This window comes from Brachyhypopomus gauderio, unplaced genomic scaffold, assembly GCF_052324685.1.
Source record: "Brachyhypopomus gauderio isolate BG-103 unplaced genomic scaffold, BGAUD_0.2 sc34, whole genome shotgun sequence".
In the NCBI taxonomy this organism is placed as follows: domain Eukaryota; kingdom Metazoa; phylum Chordata; class Actinopteri; order Gymnotiformes; family Hypopomidae; genus Brachyhypopomus; species Brachyhypopomus gauderio.
Genome location: NW_027506866.1, coordinates 2,704,153 through 2,727,776, shown reverse-complemented (window position 1 = coordinate 2,727,776; position 23,624 = coordinate 2,704,153). Strand labels below are relative to the sequence as shown.

At 42.1% G+C, this 23,624-nt stretch overlaps 1 protein-coding gene across 2 annotated transcripts in view; it reads left to right on the top strand.

The window, feature by feature from the left end:
* The first annotated feature begins 1,854 nt into the window (after window positions 1-1,854).
* The window catches only part of colec12 (collectin sub-family member 12), a 34,972-nt gene continuing 13,202 nt past the window's right edge, over window positions 1,855-23,624 (top strand). Inside the window, exons 1-6 of one of the 2 annotated variants that reach the window (XM_076984738.1) lie at window positions 1,855-2,609; window positions 4,877-4,927; window positions 17,818-17,940; window positions 21,611-21,658; window positions 21,828-22,871; window positions 22,949-23,449. In XM_076984738.1, the coding sequence (XP_076840853.1) occupies window positions 2,603-2,609; window positions 4,877-4,927; window positions 17,818-17,940; window positions 21,611-21,658; window positions 21,828-22,871; window positions 22,949-23,449 (1,774 nt within the window). In that variant the 5' untranslated portion in view covers window positions 1,855-2,602. Of the gene's footprint in view, window positions 2,610-4,876; window positions 4,928-17,817; window positions 17,941-21,610; window positions 21,698-21,827; window positions 22,872-22,948; window positions 23,450-23,624 lie in introns of both variants that reach the window. The other variant, XM_076984736.1, reaches the window with a different exon arrangement.

Below are 23,624 nucleotides of genomic sequence, written 5' to 3'. Positions count from 1 at the left end.
GACTTGGCGTGATCGCTTCCATTTATTTTCGTTCACCCTACCCGTCACAATAATAAAAAATGTCTGCTGGTGTTGAACCATTATTATGTTTAATCAAGTCCAAAGACAACACAGCTGTCTACCATGAAATTTTAGAATACTTCATGCTTCAATCTGCTGGGAATCTTTATAGAGAGGTTGTTTTCTTTTTCGAGTAGGATATAGCACCTACTCAAAGTGACCAAACTACCACCAAATGGTTTGCTGACCATCATATTACTGAGCTTGATTCACCCCAGTCAAAGTCAAATTTATTTATATAGCGCTTTTTACAACACATGTTGTCACAAAGCAGCTAACTCAATCGCATGGGTCCAGATCCCTAATAAGCAAACCAGAGGCAAGAGTGGCAAGGAAAAACTCCCTAACCCAGCAGGCGGGGAGCAGTCATAAGACAGGTCCCCCCAACCACCAGACCATGACTGTCCCCTTGTCCCCTTTTAAGGACATTCATGAGATGACCAAACCAATGTACTCCCATGACCAGCAAGGAAGTCCCCGCTAAAACATCGGCACAAATTCAATAACAATAGCAGTTTTTCAATTACAGAAATGGAGTACTGGAACAGGATGAGGGGCAGAGCAGAATACCTGTAGGAAGGTCAGAAACACAGGTGAGAACATCAGCACGTCCGTGTTCTTCTCCTTCACAAGGATTTCAACACAACCACAGTCTGTGAGAAAGCAAGCCAACAACCTTCATGGACATATAACTTCATGGACATATACCTTCATGGACATATACCTTCATGGACATATAACTTCATGGACATATACCTTTCAGTGCATTCTGATCCTGTGCCTGGGGTAGTTACTCATGTGTGATAAAAGAATGGTGAGCTTTTCTGAGCAATATCAAATTACAAGGCATTTGAACAAGAAAAAATATGTACATGTGCAAATGACAATACATATGATAAAACAATAAAAACAATGTTTGATATTCTTATGTATGCACTGATCTGGAGTCAGATGGGTGCCTTGACCAGCAATCCTCTTGCAGTTCTCATTAGTGAAGCATTTCCTTTTAAGAAGTGCCTTTTTCATGGCTGTGACCCTGGAAATAGTCCCTTTCTTGCACATAATCATACACAGCAAAGGCTACTCAAAGTTGTGACCTCCTCTTAGCCCCATTCCACTTGTTTCCCATAACCTAGTCAGTCCTTAGTGCTGAAGCACTAAATATATATGTTACAAGTAATGTTATCAGTAAGAAATTAAATATATGTCGTTCTAATGGGGAATTTGTGCTGGATGTTCTTGGACTGTCATGCTTAAATCATCAAACAGACCAGGTTAAATCAGCAAAAAGTACCCATCAAACATATTTCCTGGTGTCTGCATATTACCAAAAAAAGAAAACTGGCATTTAAAAGTTGAAATGTTGAAGCACCTGCTCTATTATCATGTGTAAAAAATAGTCCTCTTAAATACGCAACACCAGAAGTCAAAGGCACGTGTTTTCTGGTGATGTATGTTCCTGCACACTCGTGAAGGTAGAGCTAGTTCCCGTGGTGCCATGGATCACGAGCTTCTGAACGACCCAGAAGAATGAAAATCAAGTTAATTATGGACCCCAGAGGGAAAGGGATTTATAGTTTGATGCACAAAGAGAACAAAATGAACAATGTGGGTATTAAAAGGCAGTGAAGGGAACAATTGTGCAAGTTATTCCAGGCCCCAATCAACACATGCAGAGAATGAAGACTTTTCGCTTGGCAGGCTTTACGGTTCCATAGTTAACCACAGATGTTGAGAGCGCTCCAAAACGTTGCCATAAATAAGACGTTTCAGTGTAACGGCATAACAGCCCAACTCTGGAAAAAAGCAGGACACTCCCTAATTTTCAGTAAAAGAGAAGAAAAGCGTAATAAGTAGGATTTGCCATGGTGGTCTCAGAATTAATTACATAAAGTTATGTTAGCAGTGCTAATGCGATATGAATATGAATGATCTTTTTGAATGATAAGCTGTTTAAAGTGATCGGGCCATTGCGACGTTTTGGGCCCTCCCATGGGCTGTGAGGTTTCACTTATGTCCAGATGCGCAGCTGAGGCACAGTGAGTAGTGCGCTTGCTTTTCACCTGGTTTTCTTTTAAAAATCAACTGGCAGATAGTTTCACTCAAATGTAAAAAAACAAGTGGTCCAACAGACACCCTACGGACTCAGAACTTCCTACGGGTTTTTTCTGTGGGTCTTGGGCAGCTGCCAGCTGTGTGCTGTGGAGAGAAGTCATCCTTACACACCTCTCCATACTCACCGTGGATACCTTCTTATGGAGAAGAAAAAAACATTTTTAAAGTCTGTTTAATAATCTGATGTCTATGTTTTGTGCAAATTGCTACAAGAACTGCGTCAGAAAAAAGGTCTGCCTCAGGTGTACTGCTGACATCTGAAAACTTTCCAGAGTAAAGACATTTGGAACCGTGTTGCAGATTGACCAACGGGACGGAGTATCAAGATCTTTTCTGCATTTCAGAACAATTCTTGAAACATAGTATTGACATACAATTGATGTGATCACCAAACTCTTTAAGCAAGGGTGCCTGACTATTTACCACGATGAAGGGTAAGGTTTGCATGTGTGTTTCATATGTGCATGTAGTGTTTTATACTAAACGAAGAGAAAGAAGCATGCTTTTTTCACGGTGTATTTTTCTCCACGTTTTTTTCGTTGTTAGAAGAATGTCTTCTACTCCTGTGTGTGTAACATCTGGTTCCGATTAACCGCTCGCGGTGTCAAGCTCGGTTGGCTGTATGTTTGGACGGACGTCCAGATTTAAGACAGTTAAACGTTAGAAACTGCTTTACTGAGTGTACTATTGTGTGATCTGTTTACACATACTAGGATTGTTTTTATTGCTCAAAGAAAACATCTGGTCGCTCGTTTAAGGGACTTTTCCGAATAGGCCTACATATAAAACGCATATATTAGCATATTGTTTTATATTACTTCTCAACTCAGTTTAAAACAGTCCAAATACGAGCATACGTATTTAACCTTCATTTCCTTCTGAAGACACTGGACTGTGAAATATGAGAATATATTATAGCTGACTGTATGAACAGTGGAGAAAAAGGACCATTGGTTACATAATTAAATGAAAAGACCCACTGTAGGCTATTTCAGGAACGTGATGCAATATGCCAGAAAGAAAGACTAAGAAGCAGCGATTGTTCCGTCTGCTTTTGTCATTTTTATGAATCTTGGTCACTCACACCTGAGGAGGATTACACAGCTCACCCAGTGTCGTTGTGTGTCATTGCAACTTGATAAAGTCTAAACTGTACGTTAACAAGACAACACATTTCATTTTAGTTACAAGTTCTTACACAAAACATTTGACGAAGCAGACCTGAGTTACATTATATGCTGCAAGCCTATATTACGATCAGTAGCGTCATCTTTTACGTTATCTATTACAACCGAAAATCTCTCTTTTATATATATTTGAGTATCCTACTGCCATCTTGTGGAAGACACTGATAAAGCTTTATCTAAATTACCACCGAGCCTTGACTGCACACACTTGATGTGTATCACCTGGCTTGCTTATCACCGCACAGAGTTCTGTCCTCCTAGTGTTTTTATAAACCAATTTCATGGGAATTTATTTTTTTTGTTTGATCTCTCAATTCAACTATTTATTTGGAGTGCCCAAGACATTGATGGTGTAACACTAAAATGTAGCAAAGCCAGAAATACACTGAATGAGGAAAATAGATTTTGGTTCATCAAGAGCATTTCTTGTGTAGCTAGATTATGCATGTTAGCGTTGTTGAATAAATGTTTGTTTCTGGTGTGTAAATAATACTCCAGTGTGAACTGGTTTTATTTGGACTGGCCTAAAATGAAAGAGAGAAAGAGGTGAACAAAAGTAAATTAAAGTGATTGTGCATACCACGTCGTTCAATTTGATATGTGATTTATTTCTGCTAAGAGAGTTTTTAACAATTCAGCAGACATTTATTGGATAAACTGTGGTTGCACATGTTGAATAAGTGGTCACGTGACTCACTGACGTTGGGATAAAGACGGAAATGCCGGATTCAGAGTTTTGGCATAAAACAAAGATAAAACCCACAAAACTAACAAATGAGTTGTATGTTTATGAAATTCTTGTCTGTTTTAGGTTAAAGTTATGGTTTTGGAGATTGGAGAAAACACATCTTTTGAATTGTAATCCACTTTTCACATCTAATTCACAGCTGCTTTGCTTTGTTATGAATGTAGAGAAAACACATTTTTTTATTGTAATCCACATATTTTGCGATACATCTAATGCACAGCGGCCTTGTTTGTCCAAGTACTGTGTCTGAGCCATGTTAATTACATTTCGTCACTGTGACCACTCATGGTAAACAATTAATTCAGCTTAGTGATTGTGTGTGTGTGTGTGTGTGTGTGTGTGTGTGTGTGTGTGTGTGTGTGAGTGTGAGTGTCAGGGGGATTAGGACTTTTTAAGTTAACCTGATAACTGACTTTCTAGCCAGTATTGTTTCAGTAGTCTGATTCAAAACAAGAGACCGCAGGCTTAAGCAAAGTATTTGTTTCCTTGGAATAATAAAATTATTATAATACAGCTGGCCCTGGTAGTTTTCATTGAGAACAGTCCAGAAACATTTGGTTTATTTTATAATTTTTTTGACAAAATGAGACATCATACTGACAATTTGGGGTTTTGACATTTCCAGACCATTTTGCTTACACTGGAAATGCATTCTCTTTCAATATATTTTCAGGTGTCTTTATTGTTAAGCTATACATTTACTTGTGCATATATATTGAACTTGAATCTCTTTTCTATTTTCTAATGTTGTTTTGTCTTTCTGCAGACGACTTCAATGATGAGGAAGAAGTTCAATCCTTCGGCTATAAAAGGTTTGGTGAGTATCAGTTCTTGACCACCCAGTACTGTTTGGCCTTGTACGTTTGGCTTGATACAAGTCTTTCTTTTGGATCCTTTCAAAGAGAGTGAATATATCAAATATGTATAAACCCTGGCTGTGGTCTGTCTCTTTGGTATGACTAAGAATTGGAGTATGTTTTACAGGTAAAGCAGGTAATTATAATAACCATGGCTTCATGTCCCAACTTCTAGCTCTCTGTGTAAGCATATGCTAACATTATCAGCACATTGGATGGACTAGTGTGTACAGACCTCTCGGATCGAAATTTATTTAGACAGTATCTAATACGTACTGTCTTAGACAGTATCTAGATATACAGTATCTGTTCAGCAGTCTTTTAACCATCTTCTGTGACTTTCTGCAGTACTGATGGCTCGCTCCCTTGTGGCAGTGACGAGCTCAGGCAGTTTCAGTGGCTCATATAATAAATGATAAGAAACTTAAAATCTTTTGAAGCATTGCATGTGTTTCACTTTAAGAAAGGGAGTTAAGATCAAAGTTCACTGGTCATAACTATGAGAGCCACAATGGCACCAAATCATCTTAAGTGTGTCATGTGATAGTTGGCTGAACGTAGGTGGTCTGAGGAGCATCAGGTTTTTGTCTGTGCATTAAAACAACAGCAAATATGTGGACAATACAATATTACTCATATACAATCCCATAATAGAGTAATAGATGTGGTGTTGGTGGAGCCATAGCAGGTATGAGATTTTTGTAATGGGATTCCAGCTGACATGTGCAATGCAACATAGCTTTGTCCATGAGACTGCCAGGAGTTTGAAAGAATCTGGGTGAACTGTGTAGCTGTTTGTATGAATGCCATAGTGATGGAGTGAAAATAATCTAGTGATGCTTTTCTAAATTGGCAGGAAAGCACTGAACTACAATCACCTCTTTTTACTGGCGTCCGCCCGCCACTGTGGGGTGATTTGGTGGATGATTTGGTTGAACGTGCACAGTGTTCTGTCTAATTGTGGCCTGCGTGTGATTTGGATTGAGAGCCCAGGAGAATTTTGCTACTTTGCGTAGGTGCATTGGTTTTTCCTGAATCAAGCACAGCCATATGGTGTGTTCTAGTGCATTTAACACACACAGGTATAAGGCCTGCAGTGGTGAGGCACGCATAGCCGCCCAGATGCTAGATAGCTAGGTGAGTGTTATGAGAGGGATATAACCTGTATGTGTTTGTCCTTTTAGCATTTACCCCCATATAAGGTGCATTTTAGTGCTTTATTTTAGTCTGTTGATATTTTGGTCAAATCTAAGGATGTGTCCACACATTCCCACTGTTTTGGTATGTATTTCCCAATAAAACCAAATCCATTTAGACCACAGGAACAGCAGTGCAGCAATCCCTACATGCCCTGTCATATAGAGACCTCAAACTCAAAGTGTTTATAAGTGAGGCTCATCCCTCTGTGTATCTGGTACAGAAGGCCACTGTCAGCCATTTCAACACGTAAGTCATATGTCATTGGGTGTTAATTCATGGTCTATATCATATGATGGACGTCCACCAGCACTTCATTAACTAGCCTTCCAACCATAGGCACTAGTGTAGCATAACCACACTGTGGCAAGAGTAATCTAATCTGCTGCTTGGCTCCTGACCTGCACTGTTTGAAAAGGTGGTTTCCCTAAGACAGATTATCTCCCAGCCTGAAGAGTTGCTGATCTGTTTCCTGCACTCGTTTCAGACATTTGTTTAACAGCGGCTCACACATCTGGCTGGGTGGGTGTAGGGGTCTGGTGGGTGTGGGGGTCTGGTGGGTGTGGGGGTCTGGCAGGTGTGGGGGTCTGGCGGGTGTGGGGGTCTGGTGGGTGTAGGGGTCTGGCGGGTGTGGGGGTCTGGCGGGTGTAGGGGTCTGGCGGGTGTGGTGGTCTGGCGGGTGTGAGGGTCTGGTGGGTGTGGGGGTCTGGCGGGTGTGGGGGTCTGGCGGGTGTAGGGGTCTGGCGGGTGTGGGGGTCTGGCGGGTGTGGGGGTCTGGTGGGTGTGGGGGTCTGGTGGTTGTGGGGGTCTGGTGGTTGTGGGGGTCTGGTGGGTGTGGGAGTCTGGTGGGTGTGGGAGTCTGGTGTGTGTGGGGGTCTGGCGGGTGTGGGGGTCTGGCGTGTGTGGGGGTCTGGCGGGTGTAGGGGTCTGGCGGGTGTGGGGGTCTGGCGGGTGTGGGGGTCTGGCGGGTGTAGGGGTCTGGTGGGTGTGGGGGTCTGGCGGGTGTGGGGGTCTGGCGGGTGTGGGGGTCTGGTGGGTGTAGGGGTCTGGCGGGTGTGGGGGTCTGGCGGGCAATCTCCTGCTGTGTCAGCACTGGAGCTGAAAGCTGTGAGGATGAGGGCCCCTTGTGTGAGTGAGGGCCCCCTGTAGGGGTGAGGGCCCCCTGTGTGGGTGAAGGCCCCCTGTAGGGGTGAGGGGCCCCTGAGGGCCCACGGCGCACTGGTGAATCCTCAGTGTAGTTATGCGGGCCTTCTCCAGAAGCCAGTTGAGATATGGGCAAAGAAGCATGGAAAAAATTCAGTCCCTCACTTACGGCACCAAAACTAAAGAATCAAAGATGGCATTTTGGATGTGAATCTGTTGGCTTGACACTTCCATCTCCAGACCCAAAGAGCCCATCCGGTCATTCGTGAGACCTTGACCTCTCGTTGATTGTTTCATCTCAATAACTTATGCAAATGTGGTTCCTGAGGCAGTTTTGACTGAAATTGTCAGGGAAACTAAAAACAAACAAAAATAGTAAAAAATTCAGTATCAAACCTGAATGCAAACAGACTTTTATAATATATTGCTCTGGGGAAAGAAGTGCTCAGATATACAGACTTAAGAAATCAGGGTTTTCTCCACCCTAGTGGCTTCACTGTGGGAAAGTAAGATTTTTTAATAGGATTTGATACCAAAAGTGATATCTCTGTTTAGAATGAATTGACAATCTAAGTTCCTTTGACAGGTTGATTTTTGCAATGGAGATTAATGTGCCAAGGTGTGTTAAACTGAGAGTGGTGAATGAACACCTTTCTTATAGTTTTCATGCAATCTCGAGTGGTAATGTTAACATATGTTTAATATTAAAATGGTATAGTTCAAAAATCTAATTTATTTTATATAGCGCTTTTTACAACACATGTTGTCACAAACCAGCTTTACAATCGTATGGGTCCAGATCCCTAATGAGCAAGCCAAAGGTGACAGTGGCGAGGAAAAACTCCCTATGGTGGTGGGGAATAGGAAGAAACCTCGGGAGGACCAAGACTGAAAAAGGGAACCCATCCTGCATTGTGATCTGAGTATTCAGAGCAGCAGAGTTCAGAGATATAAGGCATGCTATTAGAGAACAATCTTTTATCCTTCAAGTCACACTATCTCTCTAAGACTTTCTCCTTCTCTCAGACTGCTTTTGGATAATTGATTATGAGGAAACACTCTAGATCAGAGGTCACCAACAGGCGGACCGTGGACCGGATCCGGACCCGAACACAGTCCTGTCCGGACCCAATCTCATTCCTGATTAACTGGATACGAACCCAAATGCCATCCCATCCGGACTCAAAATAAATTGTTAAAAATATTTCTTAATTTTGACGGGAGAATAAATTTTAAACCGGAGCATTTATTTAAGCGCTATTGAAAAATACACTCCGTCACGAGTGTTACGGTCGCCGCCACCCCCCCCCCCCCCCCCCCAACAACTTACGTTCGCCACCCCCCCTCCCGTCCCGTCAGTATAGTTGATTACCCCTGCTCTAGATTGTTTCAAGAGGCATTTTGCTAATGTCCTAAAGGCTTATAACTATTTTATAAACTGCATACAACAAACAAAGCAGTGAGGCTTATGAATCACTCATTCATAAGACACTGTCATTCAAATGAGTACAGATCAGAATGAAGGAAGAGGAACCTGCAACTCTCAATGGAAGACAGAGCATTTGTATTATTTGTAATGCCTGTGGTTGAAGTCAAGCCCATGAACAAAAGATACATGCACAGCAGGAGGTGCACGACTCGGGCCACAAGGGTTCTGGAGAGGGCAGCAGTTTAAACTGGCTTGGGTCACTGCTGGGTCAGGCCAGTTTGAGTCCTCGGAAGCTCTCCTGCTGAAGCTCTCCTGCTGAAGCTCTCCTGCTGAAGCTCTCCTGCTGAAGCTCTCCTTGCAGACTCTTGAGAAAGAGCAAATATGTGACCACAAAAGTATGCATTTGTGTAAGTAGTGGAACGCTCATTTAAGGGAGAACAAAACAAGGGCCACAATGATGGAGAGATAAATACTCCCTATCTTTCCAAACCAGCTTGTTCTCAGAACATCTGGACACTTGACCAAAGGAGGCTGGAGAGTTCAGGAAGTAGAGCGGTCACTGGAGTGGTGGCCTCCTCAAATCAACCAGGGTCACCTAAGAATCTCTCACACTCCATTCTGGACGTAAATCGTGTCTCACGTGGGAAGGCTACACTCTTAAAGTCAGAGCCGAATGGGTTAGTTGGTTCTTCGCCGTGCCGGCCCATCACTGCAGCACAACTCCAGCGTTCTACCACCGGCAGCACCTCTATCACAAGCTGTCATATGATAGGGTGACACAGCCCTATGATGGATGGATCGAGTGCTTCTCCTTCTCAGCAGGGTCTGGCACCCCGTCAAAAACAACACACATGTTAGCGATGGAGTTCGGCACTTTCCTTTCTTTGTGGGGCCAAAGTGCTGCTCTGTGTCTGATATATTAATGAAAGTCTTTTGGCTCTCACACTGGCCAAAATCAACTCCACGCTTCCTGACCCGAAAAAAAAAAAGAAAAAAGAGTGCGAGTGAAAGAAAAATGTGTATGTATTTTTCCTTTTGCTCTGTTCAGAGTCAAATGCACTGCTAACTGGAGATCCCATCTTCAGTGGTGGCCAAGACGGAGGCACAAGACCTTGTAGCTTAAACTTTCATGATTTTGTGTGTGCAGGGAACCAGCTTCACAGCATTATTTTTGCACATGTTTTATTAATTCTGATTTTTCTGTTCAGTGTTTTGAAGGTGTCAGAAAAAAATTTATTAATTGTACTGGATAAATTGTACTTGAATGGATAAAACTGTAATCCAAAGTCAAGCATTGCATACATTTGTCTGTGCAGCTCTTTGTATGTTTAAATTCTTACAAAAGCTTCTTGAATTATAATGTACTGATTGCAGCTTAAGACTGTATTTGTGCAAACAAATCTCCAAATCGCAAACTTTGGTTATGTGTGTGGTCAAGTCTTTACTCCTGTTCACTGGAAGCATCTAGATACCACATTGAAAGACATCTTGTTTTTTTTCTCAATTTTTCTTTTTCCTGATTGCTGACCAGGTCAGCACAAGCAAAGCTGCAGTTCCATTCATCTATAGAGCTTATGACACTCTGCGGTAGAGCTTGTGCCAGCAGATATGCTTGGGGTCTGTGTCTGTTTGAGGGCTTGGGGTCTGCGTCTGTTTGAGGGCTTGGAGTCTGTGTCTGTTTGAGGGCTTGGGGTCTGTGTCTGTTTGAGGGCTTGGGGTCTGCGTCTGTATGGGGGCTTGGGGTCTGCGTCTGTTTGAGGGCTTGGGGTCTATGTCTGTTTGAGGGCTTGGGGTCTGTGTCTGTTTGAGGGCTTGGGGTCTGTGTCTGTTTGAGGGCTTGGGGTCTGCGTCTGTTTGAGGGCTTGGGGTCTGCGTCTGTTTGAGGGCTTGGGGTCTGCGTCTGTTTGAGGGCTTGGGGTCTGTGTCTGTTTGAGGGCTTGGGGTCTGTGTCTGTTTGAGGGCTTTGTCTTTTGGATTGGTGAAGCAGTCTGTCAGAGCCCACAGGCACTCAGCCCTTGAGCAGCTCTGGTTTGCTTAAACTGGGGGACGGTAGCCATAGTAACACACAGCCTTACAGTATGCCAGAGGTCTGGTGCTGAGTCAGGACACGAAACCATCTCCCTGGGCCACCCACCGACACAAGCCTCTACTACTCCAAACCTCCACACTGCACCCCAAGCACTTGCATATGGCCCAGCTGCTGATGGAGGGTTCTGCACAGCTGAAAAGTTCTGAACAGCACCCATGGGATTCATTCTGTTTGTCTTCACTGAACAAGAAAATATTTGTCAAATTCCTAAATCGCTTTAATAATAGTCCTTGGTCTGTCTTGGAATTCATTGCAGCAAGTGTTGAATTGTTTTGAATCAGTCTACACGTGATTTCCTAAGAGGACTATTTATTTCCATGATCTGTGGTATTTTGTCCAGTGTCATTTTCAGTTCATGCAAATTTTTGCCAAACGAATTCTAGAACTATTTAGAAACTGAGTGAGCTCATACTCCCCAGCGAACGAGGCAGCGACTTACAGGAATATACGAATACCAATGGTGTCACGATACAAGTTAAAAATGCCAAAATATCATTACCATGACCTGACCTTGACAAAAACAAGTTCAATTGAGTGGGCTGTAGGAACAGTCTGCTCCTCACATGTCTTCAGAGGGAACATGCTTCAGCGTTGTGTGATTTTCATGTTGGCCCTTAAAGTCATTCTCATCCCTCACATACAGGGACCATTTCCTTTCCTTGCCATCAATGTTCCAGGAGCCTGAACGTTGCTAATGAGTGAATGAGTAAAGCTGTTTGGGACTGCCAACATAACATGGATCTGTGGAATGACATCATATGGTTGTCAGGAGTGTGGTGATGTGCTAGAGTAGAAATCCATCTAGGCATTGGTGCCGAGTTCTGTTCGCTATTCCCTGACATGCGTCTTCCCCTCAGGCACTTCAAGAACCATAACCATGAATGATTGAAAATGGGAACTTTTTTATTTCCTTATACGCTCTCTATCACTGAGGTCATTAATATTCGTCCCACTGGAGTCACTTTAATGTAAACGTTCCTCCCATTAGCTTGACATGTAATATCAGTCATGCCTTCTTTAACTATAGGTACAGGCATGTCTCCTAGACCATAAAGCATTTGAAATGGAAGTAGACCAGGGTGAGCCCGACGGATCTTGTGGTCTTGGCGACTAATGAGAGCACTGCTGGAATGGCTGTTTAGCGCTCCTGTTGGGCTCTGGGTGATTATGACGGCATACGCCCCTCTGGCCTACACTGTAACAAGGCCCTTCGTAGTAAGGCATGTGGTCCCACTTTACTGGAAGTGATCTCATGCTAACATGCTAGCTCAGAAACAAGGGGAGGCAGGGATGGGGTTGGGGTGAGTGGGGGAGAGGAAAGGTGATGGGTCAGCATTGTGTTCAGTTTCATTAAAAACATTTTGGTCTCCATGATACTGAGTAGATGAAGGCAAAAAGACTGTAGACATAAGATTTCTCATCTGGACTCTGTCCACTGAAAACACTTCCCACCTGTAGAATAACAGGTTATTAATCCACAACAAATTAGTGGTTGTGTAATGTGTAAGGGAAAAGTTTTTTTATAAAGCATCATGGTTCAGATAACTGAGGGACTATACAGTAAATGTAAATTTACAGAAGATTTAGATTTCTTTTGGGGTTCTTCTAGTCTAATTTACAAGGCTAGTGTCTGGTATTTAGCTGCTTAGGCCTGAGGCACTTCGCTTTTGAGTTTGGACTTCCTGTCTTAGAATCTCATTGGAATGTGTGTGTCTGGCTCATCTTGAATCCTTTTTGTTTTAGTGTAAGATTTTCTGCACATCCTCTTTTCTGCCTTCTTTTTGGACTAGTTTAAATTAAGATTCAATTTATTGCCCCCTTTGTAGGATATTTGACTTGGGCTTATACACATACTGCATAAGAAAACAACTCTACAAACAAAATATATATTGTGGCATCGCCACTGGTTATTATGCTATTACCCATGAACACTTGCAGCTGTAAATAGTTGTTTAAAAGAGTAAATATCTGTTATATGTGTTGAACTATGTCATCATGTGGTCATTGTCAGAATAATGTGGGTTTTGTACAGTTACTTGTGGGTATTGCAGTACGTGTATGTTAGGGTGACCAATTGTCTACTCAGTAGTTGCATCACTGCAGGTGGGTAATATGGTGGTGTCCTGCTTTTACACCATTCTGGTACTAAAGCTCACAGGATTTGTTAGTTAGCCAGATCCTTTTTTTCAAATGGCCTTGATTGCATATGGAAGCTATCTGAACCCAAAAACAGTCCACACATGGGGCCAGCAACCAGTATTAAGCAAGAACCCATTTGTCTGAACTTAGGTGAGGCCTCATTTCTCCTCCTTTCTGTCTCTATTTTCTTTCTTTTATTGGTGATTTCATAGGGGACCTTGAGGATGCCTTAATCTAGAAGAATCATTTCTTACAGTAGTGTAAGATGAACTGTTGACCAAATTACTCAGCATATCCTTTGATAAAAACTAAATAATAAATCTAAATGCTTAAATGCTTTTTGCTGATTTGCATCCTTTGTGAGCTTATATGTAGGCCGTTCCTGTCATTACAGGAGCTGATTCTTAAAGGTTTACCTGGGTTACCTGTGCACAGGTTCTGCCAATGCTGGTTATTTGCAATGACGTGTGATTCCACCACAAATGTTGAGTCTGTGTGGGGACACCAGCCTCCCTAACGGTGCCATATACCAAAACCCTCATGGCATCCTTGATGGAATTTTAATTGATATTTTAGATGTTTATTCTTTGGTCCTTGGCCTGGTGGGGCAGTGTATCAAATGTTCTTATGTATCCTTTGATTTGCACTTGGCTTAATGAGCTCCAGATGGCATATGAGGCCAGGTCTGTTTAAGGACTCATAAACCTGTTTGGAGTCAAGAAAAAGCAAAAAAACCCCAGGACTTTACAGACAGAGTCTGGAGTGCAGCACAGTAGAGGAGTTCACTGACATAATGGTGTGGTCATTTGTCTTTCTGTCTTTGTGTGCATGTTGGGGAGAGTTATAGTGAGTGTACTCCACTAAGACAAGATGTGGGCGTGCGGATTTGTGATGATAATCTGTCTCTTTGGGACATGCCTAATGATCATAATTGTTTATGGTGTTTGCTTGGTTTGTTTGTTTGTTTAAACAGCTTTTCAACCCTATAGTGAAACCAAACTTACTTGATCTGATAGCACAAACTGCATAAAAGAATACAACCACAATACAGATTCAGTAAATAATAATGTAGGCCATGTATAGTTTCTAGTCTACCAGACTAATAACTGTATGTATTGTTGCAGGGTGTTTTTCTTGCCATGCTTAAGCTCATGAAAGCAGCACTGTTGGCAATGTCAGGCACTGCTGTGTTGAATTTAATCAGATTTTAAGGAGATTAACTGGTAGGGTGAACGTTAGACAGTGGGGTGTGATGTTACCAGGAGACCCTGTGCGTAAACGTTCCAGCCTTCGTTAGTTCTATAATGGGAGGCTGCAGGGTGTGAGATCTCCTCTGTCCTATTCTAACACGTCTGGTGCCCAACATGATGCTTCTGGTTTTCTTCCAGCTGTGTGTTTGCCAGGAGTTTGCTACACTCAGACCTCTGAATGGGCCAGAACCTGTCTGCAAAACTGCAGAGAGCTCCATTCAGCCACAACCGGGGTGCATCAAGACATTTGATCTAGAACCTAATACCCAGGGCCTCACATTGAGTTGCCTTAATTAACAAACCAAGCTGGCACACAAGCGCTTCTGATGGCCTCGGCCCTGGAGTTCATGTGATCAGACAGCAGAGAAACACAAGCTGACATTCACCTATAAACTGTACTAAGCTTGGACCGTTGTAGTTTGGTTTCTTTGATCTGAGAGGTCCAGGTTTTTATGTTTTCCTGTTGTTATAAGAGCAACCTTCAGAAAACACTTTCAACACTTGAACAATGCTATTTAATGAGAATTAACAACACTTATTTTTATAATAAAAGGTGATGAAAAGGGAATTTCCTGCAATTTACATGATTTTGATATGCTCATTAAGCAAACTGATTAAATTCTGAATATACTGTACATATATTGCAGGAAAAACAACACTTTCCTATTTTTGGATATCAGTCACATAATATCATATAATCTAAACACACATAATTTTAGCAGCAATGCAGGCCTGAACTTCCATGAAAATTAAACGTTGAGTTTACCCAGCATCCTTAGTGTGCCAGAGCTTTTTTGTTGCCATGGAAATTTCCACCAGCAGTGTTTTGTATGACTAGGCTCTTCAGGTACATAAAAAGAGCACTGGAGGAATTCGCTCTGACCGACTTCCTGAGTCCAAATGAAACCCAGCTGGGCTACAGACGGCCATGTGAACCTCAGCATTCTTTCTCTCTCTTGCTCCTCTGTCTGCCCCCTCTGTTTTTCTCCACCTCTCTCCACCAACATCAGACAGCTCTCTTTCAAAGCTTCCTCATTTAGCTGACTCCACCAAGCATGTAAGGTTCAAAATATCTTTTTGTACTTTTTCTTCTATTTATAAGTTCAGAACGCTCCGGCCTACGTTATGCTGCATTTCTTCTTTCAACCACGGGTCCGAGTCGTATTGGTGATTATGATGACAGAAACATCGTCCAGACCTCTACTGTTCTTAACTACCATACATTAACTACCATACCTTAACTACCCTACCTTAACTACCATACCTTAACTACCCTACATTAACTACCATACCTTAACTACCCCAACTTAACTACCATACCTTAACTACCCTACCTTAACTACCATACATTAACTACCCTACCTTAACTACCATACATTAACTACCATACCTTAACTACCATACCTTAACTACCCTACTTTAACTACCCTACCTTAACTACCATACATTAACTACCCTACCTTAACTACCATACCTTAACTACCATACATTAACTACCATACATTAACTACCATACCTTAACTACCCTGCCTTAACTACCATACATTAACTACCACACCTTAACTACCCTACCTTAACTACCATACATTAACTACCATACCTTAACTACTCTACTTTAACTACCATACATTAACTACCATACCTTAACTACCATACATTAGCTACCATACCTTAACTACCCTACCTTAACTACCCTACCTTAACTACCATACATTAACTACCATACCTTACCTACCCTACTTTAACTACCATACATTAACTACCATACCTTAACTACCCTACCTTAACTACCATACATTAACTACCATAGCCTACCTTAACTACCCTACCTTAACTACCATACATTAACTACCATACCTTAACTACCCTACTTTAACTACCCTACCTTAACTACTCTACCTTAACTACCCTACCTTAACTTCCCTTTCCTTAACTACCATACTTTAACTACCATACCTTAACTACTCTACCTTAACTACCCTACCTTAACTACCATACCTTAACTACCCTACCTTAACTACATACGAGCTGCTCGAGTATTTATTTTCTCTTGGGAAATGTCCTAGCCCAAGCCTGCTTATGGGCACATCTGGTTTGTTAGTAGCCTCTGCAAACGGGACACAAAGCCTCTATGTATGTGTGTGTAATGTGTATAAATTATACATTTGGGCAGAAGCTGTAATTCACAAATCAGATTACCATTTGACTTCGAAATTGATTATGTTTCTGTGTTGGTACTGCATAACATTTTTATTATTTATTTTTAGCTAAAGTGACTCTGGTGATATATAAATGTAGTTAGCATGCTAATTTACATATAAATCATAGAATGCTGGGTATGGAAGGTGGAAAAATAGGTTTCTTTCAGTGGACCAAACATGGAAGTAAATACATAATAATGACTAATGCACTCAAGTGGAGTATTTTCCAAGTAAAGTTTCTCTCTCTCTCTCTCTCTCTTTTCTATTTATGCCTTTCTCCATTTCTTTAGTGTTTACACAGTGATTTTAAACTGTAGCTCTTTGATGATAAGACTTTGGGGGGGGGGGGGGGGGGGGGGGTGCCCCCCAACCACCACACAGGGCACTCAACGTAAATGGGGGTCCCCTGGAGGCTGCAGTTCCCACATCCGGGGCCATGGTTAGAGCTCGCCCACAATGTTTACACAGATGTGTGGGCCCAAGACCATGGTCCAACCCCCCACAACAACCTGCGTCCTTCCTCTCCTTCCTCTCCCTCCTGGGGCTTTCATTAGAGCACAACCTGCATGCCAGAGCTGCCACTGGGACCATCTGCTGACGAACGCTCACGTTATGACTGGGGGTGACTGACTGGGGGTGGAGCAGACCTCCACTGGGGGTGGAGCAGACCTCCAGCCAGCTGTGGAATGTCTAAATGTCTTCTAATGGACCCCTTGGTCATGTTGGATATTTGTTTGAGGAAGCCTGACTGCATTAGCATCGGCTAAGCTTGACTCCTCCCTTAGCTGCCTAACTGCCCCATCACTGCCCCCACACTCACATCACTGTCAGTCCAGATAAAAGAATCGCACGCAGTTGTAAATATTGGCGTTATAATGTTGCCAGAAATATAAGCAGAATACAGGAGCCTGGATATTGGCCTCTTTAGTCAGGTGTGGTTGCTAGCCATGCAGCATTGGTCAAAAGATTGGCATGATCTGTGTATGCTCAGAACAAGGAGAGCGGCCAATCATATGCAAGCAAATCACTTTAAAATTCACCTATTAAAAAACTGACCTATTCTCTCATGAATACAGATAATTGAAAAGATGTTTCCAAATGCTGGGAATATGATCACTTTTGCATATTTTTCCTCAGAAGATTCTACATCTTGTGAAGTAGCAGAGAGTTCAGACCAGGTCTTGCGTGCACCCTAGTCTTTGTTTATGAAACTTGGCGTGTAAATGCAGCTGTTAAGTGATGCACCATGCAGCTGGAAGATCCTGAAGAAGAACCAAAATCTTCACTGGTTCCAGTTAGTCAGCAAGCGATTGTGCAGAAGCTGCATGTTCATCGTTCATGCTGTGATCTAGCGGCTCGTCCACCTTCATCTAACATGCTGCTGTGGCTCTTTCTCTTGCAGGTATCCAGGAGGGAAATGAATGCACCAAATGTAAACATGACTGGGCTCTTAGGGCAGCTATTGCTGTCCTGTATGTCTTGTGTGCGTTGCTCACTATAGCTGTGGCTGTCTTAGGATATAAAGGTATGATCACACACTTTTATTCTCCCATACCCAGTAATGTCATATAGCTCATTAGAAAAAATTCCATACAGAAGTTCAATATGAAAATACATGATTTTCTGTTCCAAACCATTGCTGTAAACAAGACTTGAAAACATGGATATATGATGTGATTCAGTGATTGTGTAATGTTGTCCCCTGTTTAGAAGATCACAAAAGCTTTCATCTAAACACTTTGTGTGTTTATGTGTTAACCAAATGATATTTGACAGAAAATTTCCAGTTTGTCAGAATATATTTGTCTAAATGTTATATGTCTTCTCTACAGTTTTTTCTCCTTATTTTGACCATAGGTTTAGGGTTCGGGTTAGGGTTAGGGTTAGCTTTAGCTTTAGGGATAGGGTTAGGACATTTTTAGAAGCATAATATTGTTCCTAACATTATCTTTATGATCAAAGTCAAAGTCAAATTTTTTTATATAGAGTAGCGCTTTTTACAACACATGCACAAAGCAGCTTTACAATCGTATGAGTCTAGATCCCTAATGAGCAAGCCAAAGGCGACAGTGGCGAGGAAAAACTCCCTATGGTGGTGGGGATTAGGAAGAAACCTTGGGAGGACCAAGACTCAAAAGGGAACCCATCCTCCATTGGGCAGCCCGTTAGCACAAGTCATTATATTATGATCATTATAGTGGCATGTATTCTCTTAAACAGCTCAAGACATGGTGAAATATATCTAGTTCATAAATGTGCAGTGTTAGGAATGTTACTTTACAAAAGTAATTAGTTATAGTTACTCACTACTTGTACAAAAAAGTAACTGAGTTAGTAACTGAATTACTCTATAATAAAAGTACCTAGTTACCAGGGAAAATACCTATTTGCATTACAGTTAAAAAAAAGTTATATGCTAATGAATAAGGATTTTTTGAAAAAGCAGTTTTCACAGTCAGTTGACATGAGTAGATCAGAAAGGTGTTTAACTTTTGATATTTATTGCACATCAACAGGCCAGTGCAGGATAAAATCCTTTAAAATCCCAAATCTTTGTTTAAAAAAAAAAAAAAAGCAAAAGTAAACAGTTACACTATATAAAGTGCATTTACATCAAATTAAATTTAATTATCTCAACCTGAGACAACTGATTTGTTCACAACAGAAGTAAACTTAACAATAAAACCTCTATTCTTAATTGAATAAATCAAATACCCAGTCTGGTAGACATTCAGGAACTTCAAGTATTTTCTTAAATAATGTTTATATCGTCACCTTGAAAATGCGAATTTTTCTTTGGCTTGCTCCTGACTCGCCATTTCTGCCTCTTCTGTGTTTATGTCGTGTGTCACTGGAGTGCTTCGGCACGCGTGTAACAACACTGGCTCTGATTGGCTACCATAACGCTGCCTTAGCCAATTACTTACTGACTTGTTAAGTTAAACAGGTGTTACACCGAGAACTGTGACCTATCGAGATCTGCTACTCCTCACTAGCCTTTACTGTCACATTACTGTTAGTATATCAATATATAGTAACGCACTGCTTTTAATGACCAGTAACGTCAACGGCATTGTAATGACAGGAAAAGTAATTATTTATATTATCCCGTTACCGACAAAATTATTCGCAACACTGTAAATGTGTAAAGCTTAATATGACTTTCAGACATTGGGGCTTACCCTTCAGTTAATATCCATTCACACCATTTAAAGATTCATGGTGTTCATCCTGATAGTTGCTGAACAGGGAAACATCTTTGGTTGTAACACTAAACATTACATTACATCATTCATCTCACCCATGTTCGTCCTGACTCCCTTCTCATGAACATTCTTGCTTTGGCTGCAAGTTTTGTTAATGTTCATTTAATATCAAACAATATCTTCTTAATTTTTGTGACTTCATGTCACAGTATTTACAAACCAAAATAAACTTTTGTTTCCTATTGATTGCTAATGCATTATTTAGGCAGCCCCGCCCTGTCTCAGATAACTTTTGAGAATGTTGAATTTTAAACCTCATCACCAAGAATAGCTCTGAAATACTATGAAAATACTATGCTCCCATAAGAACTAATGGAGGGAGATGAGGAGAGAGAGACAGAGAATATGACAGCTCAGACCCACCACTGACCGGCTCCCAGTGAGGGGCCAACCAGTGAGGGGCCAACCAGTGAGCCTTTGAAATGGACCTCCGTGTTGTGTTTTTCCACCAAGCATGTTATTGCTATGTGTTTGGTTACACAAGTGCTGTCTGGAATGATAACACTGAAGGTTTTGGATAGGCTCCAGTTTGTTTTGTGCAGCTGAAATGGTCTCAAAGCCCTACTGAATAACACATCAGTAAAAGGAAAAAAACTAGGAAGTGTAAATAATAGAGGAGTCAATAAGTTCTGCACTCTTTTTCATTCATATTTTGCTTCAACTGAGGAGACCTCTGATGGGGCCATTTTCTATTACCCTACCAGTGAGAGAAAATGTACTTTGTAACAATGCCTAAGAGCCTTAGTAGATGTCATTCTTAACACAAAGAAAAATAAAACAAATTGAAATATACACAAGTTCTGCTTTACAAAGGTAACATAAAACCCCTCTCACATAAAGCCCTACTCACATAAAAACTCAGCACATAAAGGCAATAATAATCCAAAGATTTACCACACAACTAAAGTCAAATATATACAATGATTTCACAGTGAATTCAGACACAACTTTTTCTGTGGGAAAAAGACATGTCATTGTTCACTGTTGAGGGCTTCAGTTGTTATGGAGGCTCAGGCTATTCAGTCTGAACTACTTTGACTCCAAGAACCCATCATTGGCTTCATACTCGTATTCCTCATTTGTGTTGATACATACCTCTCATGTTAGTAACAATATATTTACTGCATAACAAGCCTTGAGTTAATTATGAGTTCTGGTCTAATTCACAAGATTAGTCTTGAGATATCATTCCATTCATTTTCTGGTTTATACAAAAAGTAGTCTACAGGAATGTCAAGTCATAGGAATTTGTTTACTCTACAAGACTATATATGTGACAAGGGTTACTCAATAGAATTACAACATCTAAGACCGATACAGAGGAAAGCTGTGTGGTGTGTGCCTTAGCCACTTAACTATTTATTTTGTTGCTTGACAAAACAATGACAAAACAATGGCTTTCAGGGACTAATGGTTCTTACAGTTTGATCCTACCACCACAATAAATACAGTAAAAATTGGAAAAATTGGAATACATTTGCTCTAGTATAAAACTGTGAAGAAGTGAAGTGCAGAGAAGTGAACAGAGCAGAAAACAGCAGGACTGGTGCCAGAGAGATGGTGGGAATCTCTGGTGTGGCTCAGGAGACAGTCAATTGTGTGACCCCTGAGTAGACACCACACATTCCAGAGGAAATTAAGTGTCATGGATTTCCTGCGTGAGTGCATGTGGAATGTGTGTTTATGCTGTCAGTGTGTGCATCTATACATTTGCCTTTGGGTTGCAACAAATTAAATGGCCCTAGGGTCTGCGTAGTGCAGGTGAAAAAGCATCTGTTTCTCTTCATTTGATTTATGTCCCTCACTTTTAACGTTGTCTCCTGGCATAACTTCCTCAAGAATGTAAATTCAATTAAGTACAGTTCGTTTAGTGGGCATTTGATCTAGTTTTTGGTCTAATCTGTTTGTTTTCTGCTGTGTGCGTTCCAGTGGTCCAGAAGATGGACAGTGTGACTGAAGGGATGGAGAACTATGGAGGTAAAATCATTGCTGTGGAAACAGACCTAAAGAAGCTTGGTGAGGTCCATCTGCTAACACTATAAAATGATGAAAGGTCTTCTATTGATGTCATAAAAGGTCTTCTATTTTGGGCTGTCTAAACATGCTTGGTTTATAGATTTAATTTGGTGTATAATTTTTCATGCAGATGATCAGACTGGTGAAAAGTCAGAGAATGCTACAAGTGAAATCATGTCCTTTAAAGCAGACATTCAGACACTGCAGAACCAACTTAACGATATTGCCCTGAGCGCGTCGAGCAACAGGGCAGCTCTGGAGGAGCTACGGCTGGTAGGCGAGGACATGCAGAGTGGACACATTTCGCTGAGGGAGATTCTGGAGAACAATGCCAACACCATCCACAATGTCAACCACACTCTGAACACATACAGCAATCTAATTGGTGGGCTGAAGAAGGACACTGAACGGCTACAGTTGGAGCTTGAGGAGCAGACGAGAGAGCAGAGCCAGTCCACCCACAGCCTCAATACTCTTAACTTCACCCAGAGTCAGCAGAGGAACCTCATCAGTTCCCTCCAGAGATCAGTGGAGGACACCAGCCAAGCAGTCCAGAAGCTGAAGAATGACTATCAGAGCTTGCAGCAGGTAGCCAGGCAGACCAAGGCTGATGCTGACTGGCTAAGGGAGAAGGTGCAGAACCTTCAGGCATTGGCTGCTAACAACTCCGCACTGGCGCGCTCCAACAGTGATGCACTAGAGGATATGGCATCTCAGCTTGGCTCGTTATCAGAGCAGGTGCAGAATGCCTCAACTGTCACTGATGGTCATGAACAAAATCTTCATGAGCTAATGGACCGTCAGCGAGACCATGACAATGCCACCTCCAACAGGTTTGATGCTTTAGAAGCACGCCTTGACCACAATGAGGAAGACATGGACCGCATCACAGGGAATATGAGCTTTACCACACAGCTGCTGGGCACCATCAGCACTGACCTGAATGGCCTTCGCAGCTGTGCAGAAACACTGACATGGCACACAGACTTACTGGTAGCCCTTAACAGAAGTGTTCTGGAGGTCAGGACAGATAGCACTGAGCTCAAAGCTCAACAAGAGGAGCTCACCGCTAGACTCGACAAGGAAGTCAGCAGCCTCTCCATAGTCATGGAGGAGATGAAACTGGTGGACAGCAAACACTCACAATTAATCACCAACTTTACAATTCTTCAAGGTAGTTTCATCTGTTCATATAATGTTTGGTTTGGAAATTAAATAATGGAAGTTTAATGAATGTTATTCTGTTTACAGGACCCCCTGGTCCCAGAGGTCCTCGGGGGGATAGAGGGTCCCAGGGTCCTGCAGGGAAAGCAGGTGAGAAAGGTGATGCTGGGGAAAAGGGGGCACCAGGTGTGCCAGGACCTAAAGGAGACAAAGGGCCACCTGGACCCCCAGGGGTCTCAGGCTTCCAAGGACCTCCTGGACCAAGGGGAAATCCTGGGTCAAAGGGCTCGCGAGGATCAGGGGGTAGGGCTGGGCCTCCAGGAGACAAGGGTGACCCTGGACTACCTGGGCTCGCTGGCAGAGATGGTCAGCAAGGGTCTCCAGGACTTCAGGGGCCACAAGGTCCCATAGGCCCAGCAGGACCTGAAGGACCACCTGGACCACCTGGGCCAGCTGGCCCTCATGGACCACCTGGACCCCCTGGACCAAGTGGACCTCCTCCACAAATCACCAGACTTTTGCCACCAGTAGGACCACAAAGTTCAATGTCCCGCCAAGTCCAAGAACCTCCTCCCACCAATGCACCAGGTAAAAACCTCTATTACCTAATAAGAAAACCTAGGTCATTTTTCATTTTGTTAAACAAATTATACAAAAAATGACAGCAAAGTCATTAAACATTCTGCAGAGAAATACCGTTATTTTACAGATTTTTCCTGGATTATTATGATTTAGCACTTTTAATAAAGTGACAGCACTAATA